General features: G+C 36.3%; 1 protein-coding gene across 4 annotated transcripts in view; it reads right to left on the bottom strand.

Moving 5' to 3' along the window:
* The window catches only part of LOC102686925 (transducin-like enhancer protein 4), an 84,021-nt gene extending 63,582 nt beyond the window's left edge, over positions 1 to 20,439 (bottom strand). For 2 of the 4 annotated variants that reach the window (XM_006626887.3, XM_006626885.3), the window contains exons 1-6: positions 19,479 to 20,438; positions 18,866 to 18,963; positions 17,986 to 18,049; positions 17,633 to 17,677; positions 6,266 to 6,328; positions 3,401 to 3,475 (exon numbers count right to left, since the gene is read on the bottom strand). In XM_006626887.3, the coding sequence (XP_006626950.2) occupies positions 3,401 to 3,475; positions 6,266 to 6,328; positions 17,633 to 17,677; positions 17,986 to 18,049; positions 18,866 to 18,963; positions 19,479 to 19,523 (390 nt within the window). In that variant the 5' untranslated portion in view covers positions 19,524 to 20,438. Of the gene's footprint in view, positions 1 to 3,400; positions 3,476 to 6,265; positions 6,329 to 17,632; positions 17,678 to 17,985; positions 18,050 to 18,865; positions 18,964 to 19,478 lie in introns of all 4 variants that reach the window. The other 2 variants (XM_015368097.2, XM_015368104.2) reach the window with 2 other exon arrangements.
* Between the last annotated feature and the right edge of the window lie 209 nt (positions 20,440 to 20,648).

The following is a 20,648-nucleotide window of genomic DNA, read 5'->3' as shown; positions in this document are numbered from 1 at the left end:
TCAATATTTTGCATTTAAATTCCATGGATCACTGACTCACTTCATTTGCTGGATTCATTGGCATAATTTTAGGAAATAAAAAAGGCACATTTCATCATATCCTATTCCAATGCACGGAAAAGTACTACTGTTTTACATCTATAGGTATGTACAAACAGGATGTTGGTTAGATATTGCTTCCTTGCAGTGAGGATTGGAATCAGAACACTAACAATGTCTTCAGAGCCCATCCTCTAAATTTATAAGAAGAAAATAATACAAATGCAACACATTAAAATAATGGTAATGTATTGCTTTAGTATAGCATTTTTTGTTCCAAAGTGCTTTAGACACAAGAGGTGGCCCTTGTGCTATGGAAGCAGAATTTTCCATTTGTAGCCTGATTGTGGCAGATCAGAGAAACTAAGAGGGCAACATAGTGCTGCAGTGGTTAGCATTGCTGCGTCACAGCACCTGGGCCCTGGGTTCAATTCCTGGGGTGGTATCTGCATGTTCTTTCCTTGTAGATTTCATCCAGGTGCTCCTATTTCCTCCCAAAGTCCAAATATATACTTGTAGATTGACTGGCTTCTGGGAAAACCGTCCCTGATGTGAGTGTATGTGTCTGTTTGTGTGCCCCCCTCAATGGACTGGTGGATGATGGATCTTGCCAGGATAGGTTCTGGATCCCCTGCGACCCTGAATTGGATGAAGCTGTCAGAAAATGGATTGATGGATGAGAAACTAAGCAGTGCTGTGTCTGATTAGTACTGGGACACTGCCGCTGAAAGTGGTGTAGATGGCATCTGAAGACTGGAAAAACCACAGTGGATAAGATGCTTCAGGGGTGGATGAGGCAGATCCACTTCTATATGTAAAGCTCCTTGAGATCCTTTGAGCAAATGGAATTTTGAATAACGTTATATAAAGGCAGGAATTATTCATTCATACAGTATGTCCACCACTAAAGTGCAGCACCCACCTGGATGATGAATAGCAGCCACCATGTGACTCAAATTCTTAAAAATAGTGAACATGAACACTGCCATGGGATCTTTAACAGCCAAGTAGACCTTAGTTGAACATCTCATTCAAAAGACAACATCTAATAAGGCTTAGGGACGCATCATACTGGGGCATCAGATTAGAAATTCTGCTAGCAGCAACCAGAGGTTAAACCATAGAGGTTTCCTAACCTGGTATTAACAAGACCAGCCTTACATAGTTCACATGTCTAATAAGATCAGGTTAAAAAACGGAAATTCTACTGTCAAGTTTAACTGATCTAAAATACAACTAGTTCACTCAATAGTAAATGCACTACTTGTGTATTGTCTGAGACAAAGCAAAAAAGCTTCGGTTTGATGATAATCACCTTCTCATGTGGCACATATCATTCACAATGAGCAATGATGAATGATACTGCTATAAAATTTTTAATGTTGTATGGGAAGACAACATAAAAAAAACTTCAAGACATTCTAATTTGTTGTCAGAACACTGAGGTTAAAATAAGATAAAATAAATGTGTGCTTTGTTGTAAACTCAAATCAACCTGGAAAAAAGACAGCCAGCTACAGGTGCATGTATATACTGTAATTCAAAACTCCTTTAAAAATCTGGAGAGGCATTGCCTGAGGCTCTTTGGCAGAAATGTTTCTTTTTACATCGCTGGGGGACGTTTCTCTAGTTTTTGAGAAACTGATGTCTTTTAAAACTTCTTGTTTTTTTAGTTTTTAATATATACCTTATCTGTGTTTAGTTCAGACAATTTCAAAAGACTAAAAGAATATTGTGTGTGTTATTTTATATATAGATTTATTTCTAAATTTTCACTCTTTGTCCCATAAAACAAACTAATGATGAAGATAATTAGGCTCCATCTTGCTCCCAAAGGCTCACAATGAAGAATTATATTCTTGCTTTCTTATATGATAAATGCATATAATAATTAAATGGTCCTGTTTAAAAATAATTGTTACTTTTTGCCCTACTTCTTAATGTATCTCAACTATTGCCCTTCATAGAAAGCAATATGGTGCATCTTTTTTTTCTGTTCCAAAAACACATTTTATGCACAAGTAATGATGGCAGGATGCTGTGGCTTTAGATCTGCTCTCAACACCCCAAACCTCTGTTGCGTTTTTTTTTTAACGCAACAGAGACCTAATTGAAACACTATCCTCACTTTAGATTGATTATTCAGGGACCCTTATCCTCATCTTCACTCAGCAATTTGAATTTTAATCAAAGTAAATGGAATAATTAGCATTTCAAAGTGTTTTTGATACGATGAATAAAATAAAAGTAAAAGACTTTCATGTGCAAGCCATAAATAATGTAAAGTGCAAAACAAACTGGACAAATACAACTTTTGGATCTTTATTATAAAGGAGGAAAAACATCTAATGTAAAACACTTGCAAGCACCTGCTGGAGAGCTGTCCCTGTGATTAATACACCATTCAGATAAAACACCTTCGCACCTTAATTCAGCCACATTGTGTGAACAACCAGTTCTTTGATTCCTTCTTTTGTTCCTTGATTTGTGGTACAAAATAACTCCATGAAATGTAAAATATTGTTTTAAGACAGTGTTATCAAGGTACCAGAGCAATGATGGTGTCCTGCTCAGCATGGAAATTAAAAGAAATCATTGCTGAACCTGTTCAGCTTTAAAAAGATGCTCTTTTTATTTTTGTAACCGAACAATATTAGACTAACCACCTGTCCTTTACCTCTAAAATGTATAATCCTCTATTTATTTTTCTCCTTCAATCTGCAATTTGGAGCAAAACTTTTTTTTTTTACACAAACAGTAAAATCACCAGATGTTATTGATTTACAAACGCAAACCAGATATCCTAAACGCATTTTGCTAAATAGGCACGAATATTCAATGGATGAAAACATTTTAAATAGTAAAACCGAAGAGTCCTCAGTTATGTTTTAACATATTTATATTTTGCAGTTACATTTGTTGGTAAGAAAAGGAAGCAATTAATGACATTCATGACTGGTCAGTTTCCGCGCATGCTCCACACCATACTTTTTCAAAAACATTTCTAGCGTGTACAGGTACCTGAAATGTGTTATTTCGTCAATTAAAAAAAATAAAATCCAGCCGTACGACGTACACTTTCATGCATTTTTCTAGTCAGGGTGTTCTGCAACCACAGCATTCACAGCAAGGATGAAGTGAAGCATAAACGTATATCTGCAGTCTCACCTAATAACATTAATAGTGTTAATCCACTTTGCTGACAATTTCAACTCTGCGGCTTTGAAATGCCGCAGGAATCCACACTTCAGAGAACTGCTTTTAGGTTTTGAAATCCTACCCCCTCTGGCATCTCGCAAAGAAGGATAAAGAAAAGAATCATATTCCCATGGTAACACAAAGACAGGAAATGGTCACGTACCCCAATGATGGCGTTCAGCTCTGCCATGGTCACTTGTTTGGCTCGCTCCACTGCCTGCACCACTTGCTGCTGGTGCTGTTTACAAAAACAGATCAGAAAGGCCACGGGCTTTTTCTTCATTCATCAGATTACAGTTCTCAGAAGGTATAAACCATTCCATATTATGCTTTATGATCTAACCCCGCCGTGGTAACAACATCTGTATTAATCTAATTTCATTAGTTCAAATCTCCCAATAATCCAAAACAAATCTGTGCCAGATTCACATGAAATGTCACTCCTTCATAACCAGGGAAGATAAACACTCTTAGAAAGAACTGGAGGATAATCCACTATTTATGAAATATATACTCTATACACTTCTTTGTTTTCCTACATGCTACTTTTAGATATTAGGTGCAAAACGCATTATCTCCTATAAGGCTTGTGGATTTAAAGCAGAAACATTAGCGATACTTTTTTTTCCCCTTTTCTGTGGTATTTGTAATGTATTTCCAGGATAAAAAACAACAGTACCTGCACATTGGTTTTGAAAACCTAATGGATGTGTTCATTTCTAGTGCTTCATCTCAAGATACCCTTATCAGTTTCGGTTTGTTCTAGAATACACACTTAGGTCATCTACCTGATTCTCAATAAAACCACTTCAGTGAAGCCCACTTTCCCTTGTTGTATTTTAACAATAAAGGTTATTGGGGATTATTAATAAAACCTACCATCTGTTTTATCATTGTGGTAAAGGCTGTCACCATCTCCTTGTACCTTTATCCGGTTCATAAAAAAGGCTTTGCTGCCATAACATGACTGAAAGCTACACTGTCAAAAGGCCCTGTCTCAATTGCACATACATCCAAAACAAATGAAAAAAAATATGATACGGAAAATGGCATCATGTACTCAACTGCTGGTGATAACATTGTATATTATACCATACCAAAATTTTATTTTCCATGATTAGTGAATTGTTAACTAATCATGATCTATGATTTTTTAATCAATGCTAATTTAATGTGTTGTAAAGTGTTATGATATGAAGTATTGTTGCAAAATCTGAGAGTAATTTTATTTTCTGATGGTAACATGGATACAAATCCACTTGACTGAGTTAGTTATCTAAGGTTAAGGTAGGTGAATGGGTACTGATCAAGTTGTTTGGTTTCATTTTACCAGCTTGTACCTTTAAATCTCAAAACAATTCTCCATGTTTTGATCATCATACAGGACAAAGGCTTCAGCTCCACAGGCAAAACAACTTCAAGTCTTTGTCAGCAACTGGACAGCTAAACAAAGATTAAAGACTGGCACAATTGTACATTTCCTGTGTTTTCAAAATGCCCTATATTTTTGCTAACTGGATCAGTACAGAGATCTGTGGAATTTCATTCCAAGATAAGCCTGTTGCCACTGTTTATGTAAGATTTTATGTTCCCATTGCTTTCATAATACTGTTTAACACTGCCGCCTATCCCTTTCATATTGATTTGGCAATCAGCTACATTTGCCCCTTTTCCATATTATTGATCAGTTTCATAATATTTTCCATAACAATACACTTCAAAGTGAATCTCAAGAGTTTTTAAACGCACATTACTCCTTGCCACCTCTAACTCATTTTGTGTGCCAATACCTACTGTGCTCCTCAGTCACAGAAGAGGCACCAATGGTTATGGGTGAGCCTTTCCCAGGCCCCCCACTCACCTCTGGGTGTGTCTCTAATATGTCATTGAAAGTAGTGAAGGTGAAAATGTAAAAAACTAAATATTTGCTTTTTTTTTCCCATTTATGTTCTGGCCATGTTTTGGCACTTTTTTTTACAAAAGAATGTGGGAGTTGGGAACAAGCCACCCATGCATGTTGCTGAAGGCCTCTTCCAGGAGACAGTTTGACAAGATCCTTGGTTAGCCGTCGTGTTTGCAAACTCTATATCCTTAGGTTCTAACAAAAAACTAAATATTTGCAGACATTTTTCACAGAAAACAACAGAAATTAGAATGGTTCAGAAACATGCCAATTTCTTTTTTTTGGCACAATGACACATGTAAATAAAAACACCTGTTTCAATGCTATAAAACAATTATAAGGGTATATAACTGAATAACTATTTGTTCTGATAAGTATTTGCAAATCTTTTTACTCGTGTGCAGTATGTTAAACAAGAATGAAGACGGGAGAAATTTCCTGAATGTTTCTACAGCAAACAAGGATAATTATTAAACACTGACATTAATATCAATTTCACTCATTTTTTAAAAATTATGTCCATTAAACCTGCGTAGGCCAAATATTCCACAAGCTCTTCCCTTAGGATAACGTTCTTGGGTGGAAAATTTCAGGTTCCTTTGCTTTTCCATCACTATTAACTTGAATTCCACACTTTCCACTGCGTACTTCTTTCTATGTCTTTTGACTTGGACAGTCATCAGCTGACTCTGGTTGCTTTGGCACATTGTAATTTGCAATCACATTCACATTATGACACAATAATGTGGTTGCATAAGTGAGATAAAAATGTGGCAACAGTGCTTTCATTGGTGATAAGGCCATTACATTTTTTTTTTAATGAAAAGCCCTACATGTCCCAAAAACCAAAAATGTCTTTAAATCACACTTCTGGATCCTTCTGGCTTGTTCTCTTCTGCCCCAGTACTGCCGGATTAGATGGTGTATTTTGAAATACAAGACTACACACAATGGTGCTAGAGCTTATTCGCGATAACTACCCTAGCTGAACATACACAAGAATAAAACCCAAGAGTGCAGTAAGAAACAGACTAGGCTTTTAACATCAAAGGCAATGCCTTCCTCCATTTTCATTTTTGTGTCACCTGACAAGGCATCTAAAAGTACATCCCTCTGAGGCCTTACCTCCTGCGATAAGAAGGGAATAACTTGGGCACAAATAGCATTCAGTCTTTTCACAATTTCCGCCTGCAAGAAAGAAATGAGGCCCATTAGTGTCAGAATAAAATGCCTTTAAATATGCTTTTCATATATTTATTAAGTTTTCCAGATAAAATGTCCACAGTCTCACAGCAGCAGCTTGTAATTAGATTTGGCACAGAACGGAACTTGACAACCCAGTTGTGTATTGCTCTCCTGCTGTAACTAATTTAATTTCTTTACTTTAAACCTAATATTTATTGCATAAACTGGCATCATCACCATGGTTTCAGTTTTGAAAAATGGGGATTTAGTTTTCTGTGATACTATTTCATTTTCTAATGTTTATTTATTAATTTGCAAATTTTCCTTTAAAAAATAATTTCAGGTTCTAAGGGTAGGTGTGTTTACTGAAGGGCAGTAAGAGCTTAAAAGGGCAAAACATTATAAGAAAATATTGTAATCATATTTTAAGTAAAATAGCAAGCGGTTTCCCCAGATATCATTCACAATTTGATCAGTAAACAAACAGCTCAGTTGAAATGAAATTTAAAATCTTAAACACAGCATGATGAGTGTACTCATAAAAGTATCTGCTGTAGACAATAATTCACAGTGGCAGTCAGTGTCAAAGTTTCTAAGGAAATGTCATTAAAGTTTAATTTTGTTACTGTATTTTATACTAGATTATGTTATATAATAACTAAAATGCTTCTTACTGGCTTTGTAACAAATACTGCAAGTAAAGATGTAATTGAGACTGCAGTGCACCTACAATGTTTAACATGAGAGGTTAATTGTTCAGGTGTGATTGAAACTTAGGACGCACACTACTACAACTTTCCTTCTATGGGAAAAAAACAACCATTAATCATTAAACAACATCTAAATTAACAATGTCAGTAATAAATATCCAAACAATGACTGTTCTACACCCCCCTCTAATTTAGAAAAGGATATCCATAAATCATGACTCAAGCATACATAACAGATAAATATTTACTGAAGTAGGTTTAAAAGACATAGCATATTGAATTTACAAATGTTTCTTGTTTCTAGCAAATCTAAAACTGGATTCCTTAGGTATGAAAGAATCAGATTACAGAATCAATGAATTTTTCATGGTCACACTAATTAGGAGGGGACAAAGGATCCGTTATTTAATAAAATTAGGCTGACAATTCCTTTTTTTCAGAGCCTAGGTTGCCTCAGAAACACCACTTCAACTCAGGCTATCATCTAATTTTGACCCCCTTTTTCCACAGCTACTGAGACATCTTCAAAAAGATCAAGTTTGTAAAAAAATAAAATACAGTTTTTTCACCTTAAATGAAGACTAAATATAATGGCTATGAGCCCAAACGTTTTTCTCTCTACATGGCCATTAAAGGATGTAGGTTATTGCTGTTGTCACCATTGATATTTGTCATTGTAATGTAATTAGGGGTCTAAAATGATGCATTACAGCCCTCGGCGCGGCTTTTATTAAAATCTTTTCTTCTGCTCAGTGAACCGCAACCTGAGATCTGATGAGAAGCAGACAGACAGCTTAAGGGTGAGGAGCAGATTCATCAAAGATGTATTTTTCAGCTTTGGGGAAAAAAAAAGAGGAACAAACAGGGGGATAAAGAGAGAAAAGATGCCACACAGCGCATTTGAATTTCATTCAGCCACTTGAAATTCTGATGGCGTCTGATGAATCTAGCTTAGACAATAGATCTCAAACTTGTGAATCACGTGGTTCCAACAAGGCTTTCTAATCTGCCATCGGCTGGTTGAACCAGCAATGTTACCAACACTGATGCCTGGAGTAAAACACAGAGGCTAAAGGGGTTATGGAGACAGCCCCCACCCCCTTCTCATTTTTTTAAATAAATATACACTGGGGTACTGGTACTGGTTGGAGGTAATCAGTATTTTTAGAGCAGTTTAAGTAGATTTGGAAGCTTCTTAAAAATTAATACCGTCAGCAGCTCCAACAACAGCTTAATAAAAAGGGTCATTTGTTCCAGCTGAAACGAAGAGGGCCAGAGTACTTTGCTCAGAAAACAACAGAAAATCCTGGCTCTGCTGTCATTTCATTTCCTGTACAAGGGTGTAAATAATACTAACACATAAGAGCTTTTTAAGGGAATAATTTTCCTCCAAACACCTATCAGAAGTGTCTGTGCTCATCCTGGGGCTATAAGCAACAGCGCATTTATTTTCCGTCCCTTCAGCTTTCTTCCTGTCAAAGGATTGTCCGTTTCATTTTCTCCTGTGTCCCTTAAAACGGGTCACTCCTGCACAAAGATCAGCAGCCCTTATAAAATTTGCTGGAATACCACAAATGTACAGCAATAAACATTTATCTAAACATATAATACTGAAGGTAGATTTGGATTCCTTTCCAACCTAATGCTATTGGTTATTTTCATCAGTAGAATTAACTGCATTAAGATCATAATACAATATTTTATTCCATTCAGAGTAGTTTCATCAGAAAAAACAAACAAAAAATCCAACTAAGTGAGTAATTCAATTTAGGTTTGAAAGAATCCAGACTTTTCGATGCTGTAAGATAAAATACCAATTTGTCTACACAGTTTTGTGTGGATTGACAAATCCCAAACTAGGAAACCTGAAAAATATTGCTCATGGTGAATTAAAAACAAAGTGACTTATTTTATCTGTTACAAACTAATTTCACAAGGTATTCAAACTTACAATTTCACAAAGTTCACAGGTATATGCTAAATTTCTTTGTTTTTATTTCCTTTGTTTTCTCTCAATCAATAAATAACAGACACCAAGATCCCTATAACATTATGTGCCTTCTTCAAATTTTCACTGCCCAAGTCATTTGTATCCATGCAACTTCATACATATTTTAAGTATGGGATAGTAGTATACAGTAAGTCAAAACTACTGCACTCTTATGTGTTAAATTACTGGTTACCACTCATTAAATACTTTAGAGACATCCAGAGTGCAGTTAATATACAGACAAAGAATTTTGACGTAAACCTCAAAAGGAAATAGTACTGAAATAATACCTTGATATTTGAATCATGGCCCTTATACCTTCTGAAAATATTTTAGTGTCCCAATACACTCATCGTGTATTTAGAAAGCAACACTATTAGTACTTGATTGGCAATAAAACTGGCAATAAAACAATGTTTCCCTGCTGTTGTAGCTGGGAGATTTAAACAATTGCAGTTTTTTAAATATCTGAGGAACATGCAAGAAAAGCCCACTTTCCATTTTTATCCTTAAACCACATCCACATTCCAACATAACTAAAATAAGCATTAATTGTGCATCAATAGGCCTAAGCTGCTTTTGCTTGAGAGAAGTGTCAACCAAGTTTATCAACAGAGCACTAACGAGCATCCTCTAATTAGGCCTGCGCATACTTAATAGCAATGCCAGAACAGGATCTCATTTTTTGTTTGTGAACTACATGCTACATTATGCATTGTTTTGTGAAGTGGCAATGCAATCTTCAAATTTAGAATTTCACAGAAGAGATTCAAATTAATGTTGCTCTATAACTCGGAGATAATGAGCTCCATATCTGACTACAGAAAATTGATTGGGATAGAGATGAAACCTCAGCAATAATTATTCCAACTTGCAACCCTTGTGCAGCCCAGATGTACAATGTTTTCTAAACACAATCACTTTTTTGTTGGAAGGAATAATTATAAGATGTGACAGTGCCAGAATACATTTAATTACTCTATGATGCTTATTAATTCTGTGGCAACACACATCAGTTAAATGGAAAACAGGACCCCAATATTCCCTCCCTACCAGTGCAGGATTTCTGAATGCCAAGGTATTAGCCAATTGTAAACTAGACTTGTCTCTCCATAGTTATATAAACAGCACTTGGCAAAAACCCCATTTGTGTGCACCAAACCTTATGTGTAAGATAACCTATTAACTCTCATTTGGAATCTTAAAATACAAGAGAATAGTTGTTCTTTATATTGTCTCATAACATATTTATATTAACACAGATTTTTATCAATAAAATATTTTTCACTTCCCCTTACGTTTCCAAAATGGGGATGCATTAAAGCAGAGGACTTATAAACGCATGAGAGAAAATCAAATCAAAACAGGGTTAAATGTATTCTTTATATGAAAACACTCTACACCATCTATACTTTAAGGGGAAATTTATGTATAAATAGATTCATAAACACATTCTACATTTACTGAATATGGAGACTAAACATGAACTATAAGAAAGGAAGTAAGGATATTCACCTTTGTACAGAACTCCTTTCCGCAAACATTTAAATGAGCGACTTTGTCGTTTTACTTCTAAAATATTTAAATTTCCTCAATATCTTAGCAAAATGTCAATGTAAAGATACATTATTATTTCATCTTAAAACTGCTCATATGCAGCACCCTTCCTAACACCAAACTTAATATACATTTGCTCCCATTTCTGCATGTTCACATTCCTCTCAACATACACCCTTACAATTGGTTATATACACAACAAATCCTCACTGTTTCTGCTTCCCTTGATTTCTATTCTCAACTGATCTCTGTATAAAGCAAAACTCTCATTACCCAGCAACATCAATCTTTGAATCGAGGCCCACGTGCAAAATTAGTGTAGTTACTTATTCAGCACAAGAGAGTACATACAGCAAGCACATCAGGAAGACTAATATCAGAGTCTGTGTAAGCAGTATATCAGGAAGGCTGGATTTTCAGAATCCAATTTACTAATATACTTAACAGCTTCTGTGTTGCTTCTACATCCAGATAAGTCTCAGTTCTGGGACAGAGCTTGCTGCCCTTGAGTGCCATATCACTCTTGTTATGAAGGCCTCTGACAGATCACATTGCAAGTAATCAAGGACAAACTATGATATAAGAGATGTTTTTCTCCATTACCCCATTTAATTTCAAATCTACAAGAATAAAGAAAAGGGTGTTTTTGCATTCACCCTATTAGGAAACTGAGATTTTTACCAATTTCCTAATGACATTTTTTACATTAAGTATATTATTATACTTATTATTTAATAATAATATTATTATATTACCTATTTTTTTAAATATAAGCAATTACTCAATGCAAGTATATGCTGTCTTTCTTCTAATTTAACAGCACCCTTTTGAAACTTGGTGTAGAGCACTATAGGAAAAGCAACTTTTCAAAATCAAGTGAAATCTGATAAACAGATATAATACAAACGTACAATTAATCAAATATTAACAGAGGAATCTTTAATATATTAAAGAATAATAACAAGGGAATCTTAAGGAAGAATTTGGGCATTTTTGGAAAATAAATCCATATAAGGGGTGCAAAATTAATACATGTTAATTACAGGACCACTATACAGTACATCTACACTAACTACAATAATCACAGTAACTAAGATTATTTTCAAAGTGATTCAGTAACTGCTCTAATTCAGCAACTTTCTGAATTTCTGGATCTTTGTAGAGATGGCGTTTCACTGTTTAAATAATATTTTATTTAAAAGTTTGTCACCTTTCACAAACGGCATTTTAAAATGTAAATAGCACATCCAAAATCCTTATAATGTACAATGTTTAGGGGATAAGAGGTGAAATGCTAGACTGTTCTTTACAAATACATGTTGAATAAATGTGTAATATCGTTCCAGCTCTAGAATTTAACTGCAGCCCAGTATCCATATTCTTAAGGCCTTCAACCTGCAGAGGTAGAGCAGCAAGACAGAGGGACCACAAAGCCTGCGCTGTGAAATTGCAGTAAAACAGTAATTCACCAAGTCAGAAGATGTTAATTAGTTACTGGTTGCAAGTTGTCAAGGCACCCTGGAGTGTAAAACATTTGTTCAAAAGCCATTTGAACAGGACAAAACACAACTCTTGGTCCCCTGGTTATTTAAATAATTATCTTGAATAACCGATATATAAAATTTCAGCACCGGTTCAAAGAACACTGACAGCATCAAGCCTGGCTCTGTCTCAATGGCTCTGACTATGTAGTCAGATCTTCTCATCTTGTGCTTTTTAAAAAAAATAAATCTCATGAACAAAAGAACACTAAGCTGTTCTATACCAGGAGGACATAAAATACATCTGAAAAATAGTCAGAAAACACACAAAAATGGCAATGTATGAAATTGCCCATCTCACTGCAATAACTTCAGGAAAAGTACAGTATCTGAAAAAAATTCAAACCTAATTAGGGATTTAAAGCAGATTATTATTTTTTTTAATTTTATAAAAGCATAACATCACTTCATGAAGGATTTAAATTTCGAAATACTTTGAGGATCTCGTTTATCAGCGGGTTTAACAAATTCCCTCATTTTAAGCAACCATTCCACATTTGGCCAGTGTTTAAGTGGAGGGGCTTCATTTCAAACTATAACTGCATATTTTAAAAGAAATTAAACTATTTAAAAAACTATTCAAAATGCGTCAAATACTCTGTTACCTATAATAACCAATGAGAGTTTGTGGATCTAGAAAAAAAAACATATTTAATAATAAAAATACTATAAAATCACCTCAAGTCCATTTCACAAAAGCACTAAGCCTCATCTCTTATTAAACATGCACAATGTTCGCAGCAAGTAAAACATTTTTGTCACACAGAGGGAAAAAACTGTCACAAAATGGTAATGTACTGCATTAAACATTTTTTTAGATTGCTCTGCACTTGGGAAATTAAATGAAGTGAGAATGGCAGTTTTACAAGCATGACTTGAAAAACTGCTCTTGACCATTTATCTATTGGGACACTTCTCCCTAGTTGAATTGTGTGCAGAAGCTCAAAGTACATTGAGTAAACATGCCTAGGACATGAACACAAGTAAAGTGTAAAACACAACAGGAAATTTCCTGCAAGTATATAACTGTTACCTGACGGATTTTCTTCCCTGGTGACTGAAACGCTAAAATGGCCACAAAATTCCCCTAGAAATACGCCTTTGGATTAGTCATCTTGTGCTGCATCCTGTTCCTTCCCATTTCAAACATCAAATCTTTTTTTCACAAGCTAAAAAAAACATAGAAGACTATACTTTTCGCATTTCTTCTGGGTGTCTGTGTGACAGACATCTAAACCACAGCTCTGCACAAGCTGTATTTTTGGAGCTGATGCTTAAAGCCACTAAACATTGTGATCAAGTATGTGGTTTACCAAAGCTATACAGAATGGGCTCTAAACGCTAGCTTCGTCCTTTGACCATTTTACTCACATTTTACTGTGGGTACTGCCCTGCGTGTTCAATGGGTCCTGTGGGTGGAGAGAGTGCTTCTAAAAGCTGAATAATAAATGATTAGCTATCATGAAGACTATGCCATAATCCCTTAAACAAATCTAATCCCAGAGCAAAACCATTGGAATGTGGCAGCTGTCTACATTTCTGCATGCTGCGTTGTAAGTTTGCTGTTGTAAAAGCGATTATATTTTTCTGGTTGGTTTAAGCTATTTGCAATAACAGTTGGAATGTGCATACTTGTGTATTTATGTTTACATAAATAAATGTGACTGTGTGTATCATAAGAAGAGGTGATTGGATTTCATAAATCCAGATTAGGTTTAAGCACCTCTGTAACCCTGTAAAGTACTCAGTGCACTCTGAATGACAAATATACACTACAGTAGCAAACCTATTAGGAGAGAAGGACAAAGTAGCATACTAAGTATTTTATGAAGCTAAAACAAATCAAACATTTAAATATAACTCTGCAATGCAAAGATCAAGGTAACTAAAGATATAAGATTTATAACAGGACTAAAAAGTAAAAAACTGGGAAGAGTTTACAATTAAAGTTTATTTTCAATCAGCTGATGTTCCTTTGGGTCTTGCCTACCCTGTAATGTCCACTGATAAAAAAGGGTGAGGCACTATATGTTCTGAAGCTACTACACCAAGATCTGAACTCCAGTAGATGTCTGCTAGCAATCCTACAATTAAAAAAAAAGGCCAATCAGCACTTTAGACAGTGAAAACCACTTACCTGCCTTCTTACAAGAGCCACAAATACACTTTGTGGGCAGAGTCAAGCATATACAGTATATAAACTGGTAAAATACAACTTAGTGACTCAGTTATTTGAGGTTATTACTTCAAATTGTTCTTCTTCAGCCCCCTTCATGTCCCCTGAACAATTATTGTGAGGACGCACCTCATTCTTCTCTCGTCTGACCTTCGTACACATAAATGTTGCAAACTTCAATGTGCATTTACAAGAAATCTTTCGATACGGGAGCAATCCCCATCTGCCATTATTAAAACACATTACATGATGAACATCTTTTCATTGGCCATTAATCAATTGGGTAAAAGTCTTTCACCCTTGGAATACAAAATGCATAAATACACGCAAGCACGCACTATAATCAATCACTTCCATTTCGACTTGCTCGAGCTCTGAAGCACTTATTTTATTACCTCTCAGTACTTAATTATTCTAAGCTTCCTCAATACAAGGCAGCCTTGATTTCACTTATTTACACATTAACTCTGCCCTTCTTTTGGCAAATCCAGTCTATTCCCAGTACCACGTAGGGCCTTTTATCTGCCCTGGACAGCATTTTCTCAAATAGATGAAGTAGATGCCGATTGATTTGCTGTCGAGCGTGGTAAATTAATAGCAACAAATTGCTGAGGGCCTCCATCTCACTGCTCCACCATGCTTCGGCAGTTTTGCTTTATTTGCTCCATGATGGGCAGCAGTCAGGCCTCTTCAAGTCAATTTCTTCTTAACAACCTGCAATACGTTTCAATAGTGAAAATAGAGCCGTTCCTTGTAAGTCAAAAATCAATACTCCTATTGCCCTTAGAAAATGCTAAACAAGCAGTATTGGCAATCCACTTGGTACTAGAGGGTATCAGATATAATGCAAATCCATACTGCTTTCCTCCTCGTAGTTATTACAGTTTGCTAAAAGGGTTCCTAATGCCATTTATCATCATTTACGATCGACTGGTAGAGCTATGACTATGATATCCCATCAGCCAGCCGGGCCCTTTCATTTCTATTCAATTAATATTTCAGCAACTCTGCTGTTGCCCGAGTCTAGTACTGAAATTTACATTAGTCTGAATGGAGCATTTCACTGAGGCAGAGCAAAACAATTAAATTTAAGGTTATGTTGCCTGCTGCTACAAAAGTATGAGAGGCATGCAATATTTAAAGAAATAGTCTTGATTGTGACAATCCTACATAACAAAAACCATACACAGATATTCAAGAAAGGCTGCCCTTTTGCATTCTGTGCCAGAGTAAAAGATTTCATTTAATTTTGTGCCACTCTATAAAGATTCACTTTGACTGGTAATGCCTGTGTTCCCCTTGTCATTTGTGAATCATTTCCGTTAGCCCCGAAAAATCTGTTTTCCATTTTGTTTTTTCCAGAACACTCAGACACAATATATTGATGAATATATACAAATACTTAAATATAATTTAACCACCAGCTGATAAATACAATATTAATTGGTTAGCTTGCAAAGTCACAGCCTTGACTCTACAGCAGAACCGATTTGTTTCAAGCAAAAACAAATGGTGGAAAAATACTCCAGCTCTGGGCAGAAAGGGGAAACAAGAGCTTTTACCAGAGAAACGTTCATTCAAGTTTTAAATTTCAGGGACACCAGTTACTACCAAACCTCTAAACATCAAAAGCAACCTCCCTGCACCACCCCCTTCCTCAGAGACACAAATCTAATAAGTGAATAAGCCTAACTTGATCTACACAACTAGACCCAATAGTGCCGCAGGGCAATCTCCCTGCATTAATGCCTGTTTCCCATTACAAGGGCAGCCAAACAGTATAGGAACTGAGGTTGCCTGCCTAAGAAAACAAATAAAGACAGATATGCCTCTGTGCTTAAAAGGATCTGAGTTTTAAAGTCTGTGCATGTGTGCGAAAGAGGGGCACTGCCAAAACTGACTGGAATTTCAGAATGTGATAAACCACCAAAGGGATTTTTGGAAATGACTTACACTTAAGCAATCTGAACGCTGGCCAACTTCAACTACAAATTGTCAAAAGAACTCTAAGAAACATGTAATATCAAAATTCAAAGCAAACATATGCCAAGCCTGACAGGCTGTGGTCACCTTAACAAGGCATATTAACTGCAATAACATGTTACTCAAAATGACCCGATGGTCTTCATAATCAGTGAATAACTAATACACATCATTTGCCCAAAGTATTTATTTTAATGCACTCCTAAAAAGTGTCTTGGTTAAATAATGCCTTTTAGTTTATAAGTGGTGACATGCCTCTTTTAGGATTATCCCCTGCTTTTACTTTTGAATGTTGTAACGTTTGCACATTTACATACAAGTTACTGAAAAACCTCATTAGGTTATACTTCGAAAAATACTGAGAGTGGTATGCTCATTAGAGCCACATAGATGTACGTAACTGACACCAACAAGTTTTAAGGTTTGTAACATTTCCAATTAATATATGGAAAAGTAGAGTATTGTGTAAAACAATACTCATTAAGTCCTGAAACTCTGTATATTCTTAAACAGAAAAACAAAGAACAAACTGATGAATGTTCAAACACTGATAATACTGTGGAGCTTAAAAACATATCAAAATCTATAACAAATGTCAACACAAAAGCAAATAAAAAAGTCATCTTCAAACACATGCACAATTCCTGGTTCACTGCACAGAAAGAGTTAAAAAGTTAAGAAATTAAAAACATGTTCACAAATATTTGTTCTGTGGATGACAAAGGTCAGCAGTTGTTTTTAAAGTTATGCCCCAGAGAATGTTAGATGGTCATGTGGAAACCTCTTCATTTTCACATCGGGGAAAAGAGTCCTATAGCTGCTTCACCACTGCTCATTACCATGAGATGATCCTGTGCTTGAACTAATGACCATTCAACTGTAATTAATCTGATCTTCATTACCTGCCTCTATGTCCTTTTTTGTGTTAAGTACAATTTCCCGATACAGCTGATGTAAGTAATGCCAACAGTTGTCACAAGTACACCAGCAAGCAGCTTGTGAAACACCACGAAAAATGCAGAATTTTCAAATCCCTGAAATGCTGTAAGAATTCACAATTGGCACCTACATACAGAATGACAGTGAGATGACAATCAGACAGGGAAAATGTACTAGTGTACTGATGGAATGAATGCTATTAATTCTGGAGTTGATCACAACAAAATTAGCTCGCTGTACAAGGAGGATATCAAGTCTCCAAATCAGTGTTTTCAAGTGCAATTCCTATCTGCTAGAACACCTCATAACGTAAGCCATTTTGAACACTTCTTCAAGAAACGACAGCGGGCAGTCAAGCTATTTAGCCATATTCTGCTACGTTAAAATATATAAATCTTAACAAAAACATACCTGTTTGTGCATTTCTATGTTCAGTCCATATGACATCTCATAGTACTGTAAAAGAAATTAATGTTTAAGCAAAAAAAAGTAACTGGAATTTTTGATTCAATATAATAAATTCACTTTTGATAATTAGTACATTGTCTTGATACTGTATATGACAATCTCAACCGGCGGAAATACAAAATCCAACACATTAGGGAACAGCTAAGAGAGACAGGACAATCGTGTCCAATGAGATCTTCCCTTTTCACAACATACATCTGTCAAAACACTAATACTTGCTTCATAACCTCAAACAAGAACTCCAGCGTGCTCACACAAATTAACCACGTGAATAATTTGTGATGCTGTTTACTCACCATGACGTAATGTCGCTGCATTTCAGTTTTCTCACTGGCAAGCTTTTCGCACTCCAGTTTCAGACTATATGGAAAATTAAACAAAACATTAAAAAGATAAACTAAGTATATATGACATCTTATGAAGATAAACGTCATAAGCCTTTACTTCACAAGTAATGGGAACCGTATTGTATTGCGCGAGGATAGTCGGTGCTTAGCTACTCGATAAGAGGATTTACTGTACCTCTCGCGTTCGTCCCACCCACCAACAAACAACCCCCCTCCTTCAAAACATTAATATGAAGAAGAACAAACATTTAATAGCGCTTTAAGTAAAGAGAAATGTAAAAAATAGAAGGTAAATCGAGACACTTATGACAAGTTATTTGACGGTGACCATATGATTCGACATACTCTTGCGTCTGAAAAGAGTTCTCCGAGGACTCGAAGCTTTTGAGGACGGAGCGAAATATTGAACGATTCAAATTAGTATTGTGTAATAAACTTGTAACTTTCAATGACAGGTAAATAAGGAATACAATATAGCAGAGAAGGGGGAAGGCAGACTGTTTTATTTTATTTTTTTTAAGTGTGTTACATGACTGATGAGAAACACTGGTTTATTCGGTTGGGATGTAATGGGCGATGCAGTAACAAGCAACAGACCACACAGTGTCAGCCTGCATTACAGAATGATCCCGGGTCAAACTGGTTTCAAAAGGGTTAGTTCTATTAAAAATTAATCAAGTGAAATAATTTAGAAAACAACAGACTGGACATAATTAACAACAGAACGTTGAGAAATGCAGAGCACTATCGGAGTGAAATGAAAGGAGGATTAATCCTTACCTTTAAAGAAAGAAAGAAAGAAACGGACCATAAAATAAACGAAGTTTACCTGTGGTACTGAGCCTGTAAAAACTGAAACTCTTCTTTGATCCTGTCACAGGATTCCGATATGGTGAATTTAAAGGGCTGCGCAGGTTGGTGGGGAGCCTGGAATTAAAAGCGCAACAAGAGAGTAAATGAACAGATAAATACAACTAAAAATTTTAAAACCACGTAAAACCGAATACGACATTGTACAGTCCGCCATAATAAATGCTATTTATGCAAAACGTCGCTGAACACCGTGCAAAACACAGTGCTTCACATATACAGACCTTACGGCTGGTTTCCCTGTGTACACCACAAACCAGAAAGGTTACCAACAACTAAAGACGCCAATAAACACTCGTGTCTGAGAGTCCTTCTGGGCAAAATATGCTGTTGCTGGACTTTCTCGTCGTTTAGTTGTTTGGAGTTGATCATCCATGCGATTGCTGTTGCACAAATCAAAGCTGCTGTGGAAAATCACATTCAAATACATTTCTAATCGCTTTTCCGTAGTCAGCGCTGAGACTCAACAACGCAGCGATTGTCCTGTGCGGAAACTGATACAAACTGATTACGTGTGGATACCAACAGCAGGAGAGATGGGGTTTTTTTGCGCTCGGATTTTATATACTTACTGGGTGCCGTGCCTGAGGGTACATCTTGCTCAGATCTCGAATCATCAAAATGGTATTTAATCCTTCCACAATATTCGAAGATGGAAAGGCTACAACTTATGCCGTGTACATAAATCTGATGGCGCTCACTCTCACTCCGCTCTCTCCGTGCAAAGTGCCGTTTCCTCTACGCCTCATGCGATGCCACTTTGTATCCAACTGTATCCCTTCGCAAAGAGTGTTCCAACATTCCCATGTGTTTTCGCGGATTTTTAAAATATATAGCAGGAAGTACACTCGCTTCCCATGTAAATTCGACAGGTTTCTGTCAATAATTCAGAACTCCCAAGCGCTTTCTTCTCGCGGCGAGTTTACGCTGGTTGCTCGGCGATTTAAAAAAAATCAAAATTCCGACTGGAATCCAGTTTTTAATGTGTGGAAATTCACCTTCGCGTGACAAAAGAGCATTCCATTTATCTTCCAAAAGATTTTATTTCAGCTTTAGCAAATAAGATTTTTTTTTCCACCACTTCGAATAATTTTGGTTTTAATTTGCAGTCTGTTTTCTCGAAGGTATACTTCTTGTTTTAAAAAGAAACTGAATATTTTTTATTATTATTGATCATTGATTGCCATTTTACACATTTATGAAAAGCATATAGATCCCAGAGACTTGAGAAGAAACGTCTGCAAAGTACTCCCGTTACAGCTCTAACAACAAGCCTTCTGTAGTGACTTCTTTGACCAAATTTAGAAGCAGCGAGTCATTAGAATTCTGATATATATTCACAACAAACAGCAATGGGACCAATTGGCTTCTGGGTAACGTAGTCTCTGGGCAAGTTCCATCCTGAGATTTTCAAAGCAAGTCCATCTTTCTTTTAACTACATTTTCCTTATGGCTTCGCGAATAGTCCCAAGGCGAGGCAACGGGCTTCGAGGCGGAGCAACTATGGAAGACAGCCAATCATCGTAGAAGGGTAGTATTGGCCTTGCCCACCTAGAACGTCAGTCACTACCTTCACAACCAATCATGAGCCCGAGGTGGTCCTTCAGGCTGGACCCCACGTGGGGAAATGATGTGTGGAGAAAGACTATCCAATAGAAGCTTGACATCACGCTCCGCCCCGTGTAAACCGCCCCCTTTTCAGTGACGTTTCGCAAAGCGAACTGGGGAGCAAGGGTAACATT

The sequence above is a fragment of the Lepisosteus oculatus genome, chromosome 3 (genome assembly GCF_040954835.1).
Source record: "Lepisosteus oculatus isolate fLepOcu1 chromosome 3, fLepOcu1.hap2, whole genome shotgun sequence".
NCBI classification, from domain to species: Eukaryota; Metazoa; Chordata; class Actinopteri; order Semionotiformes; family Lepisosteidae; genus Lepisosteus; species Lepisosteus oculatus.
Note: the sequence above shows the minus strand (reverse complement) of the source record. Positions and strands in the feature narration are given on the sequence as shown.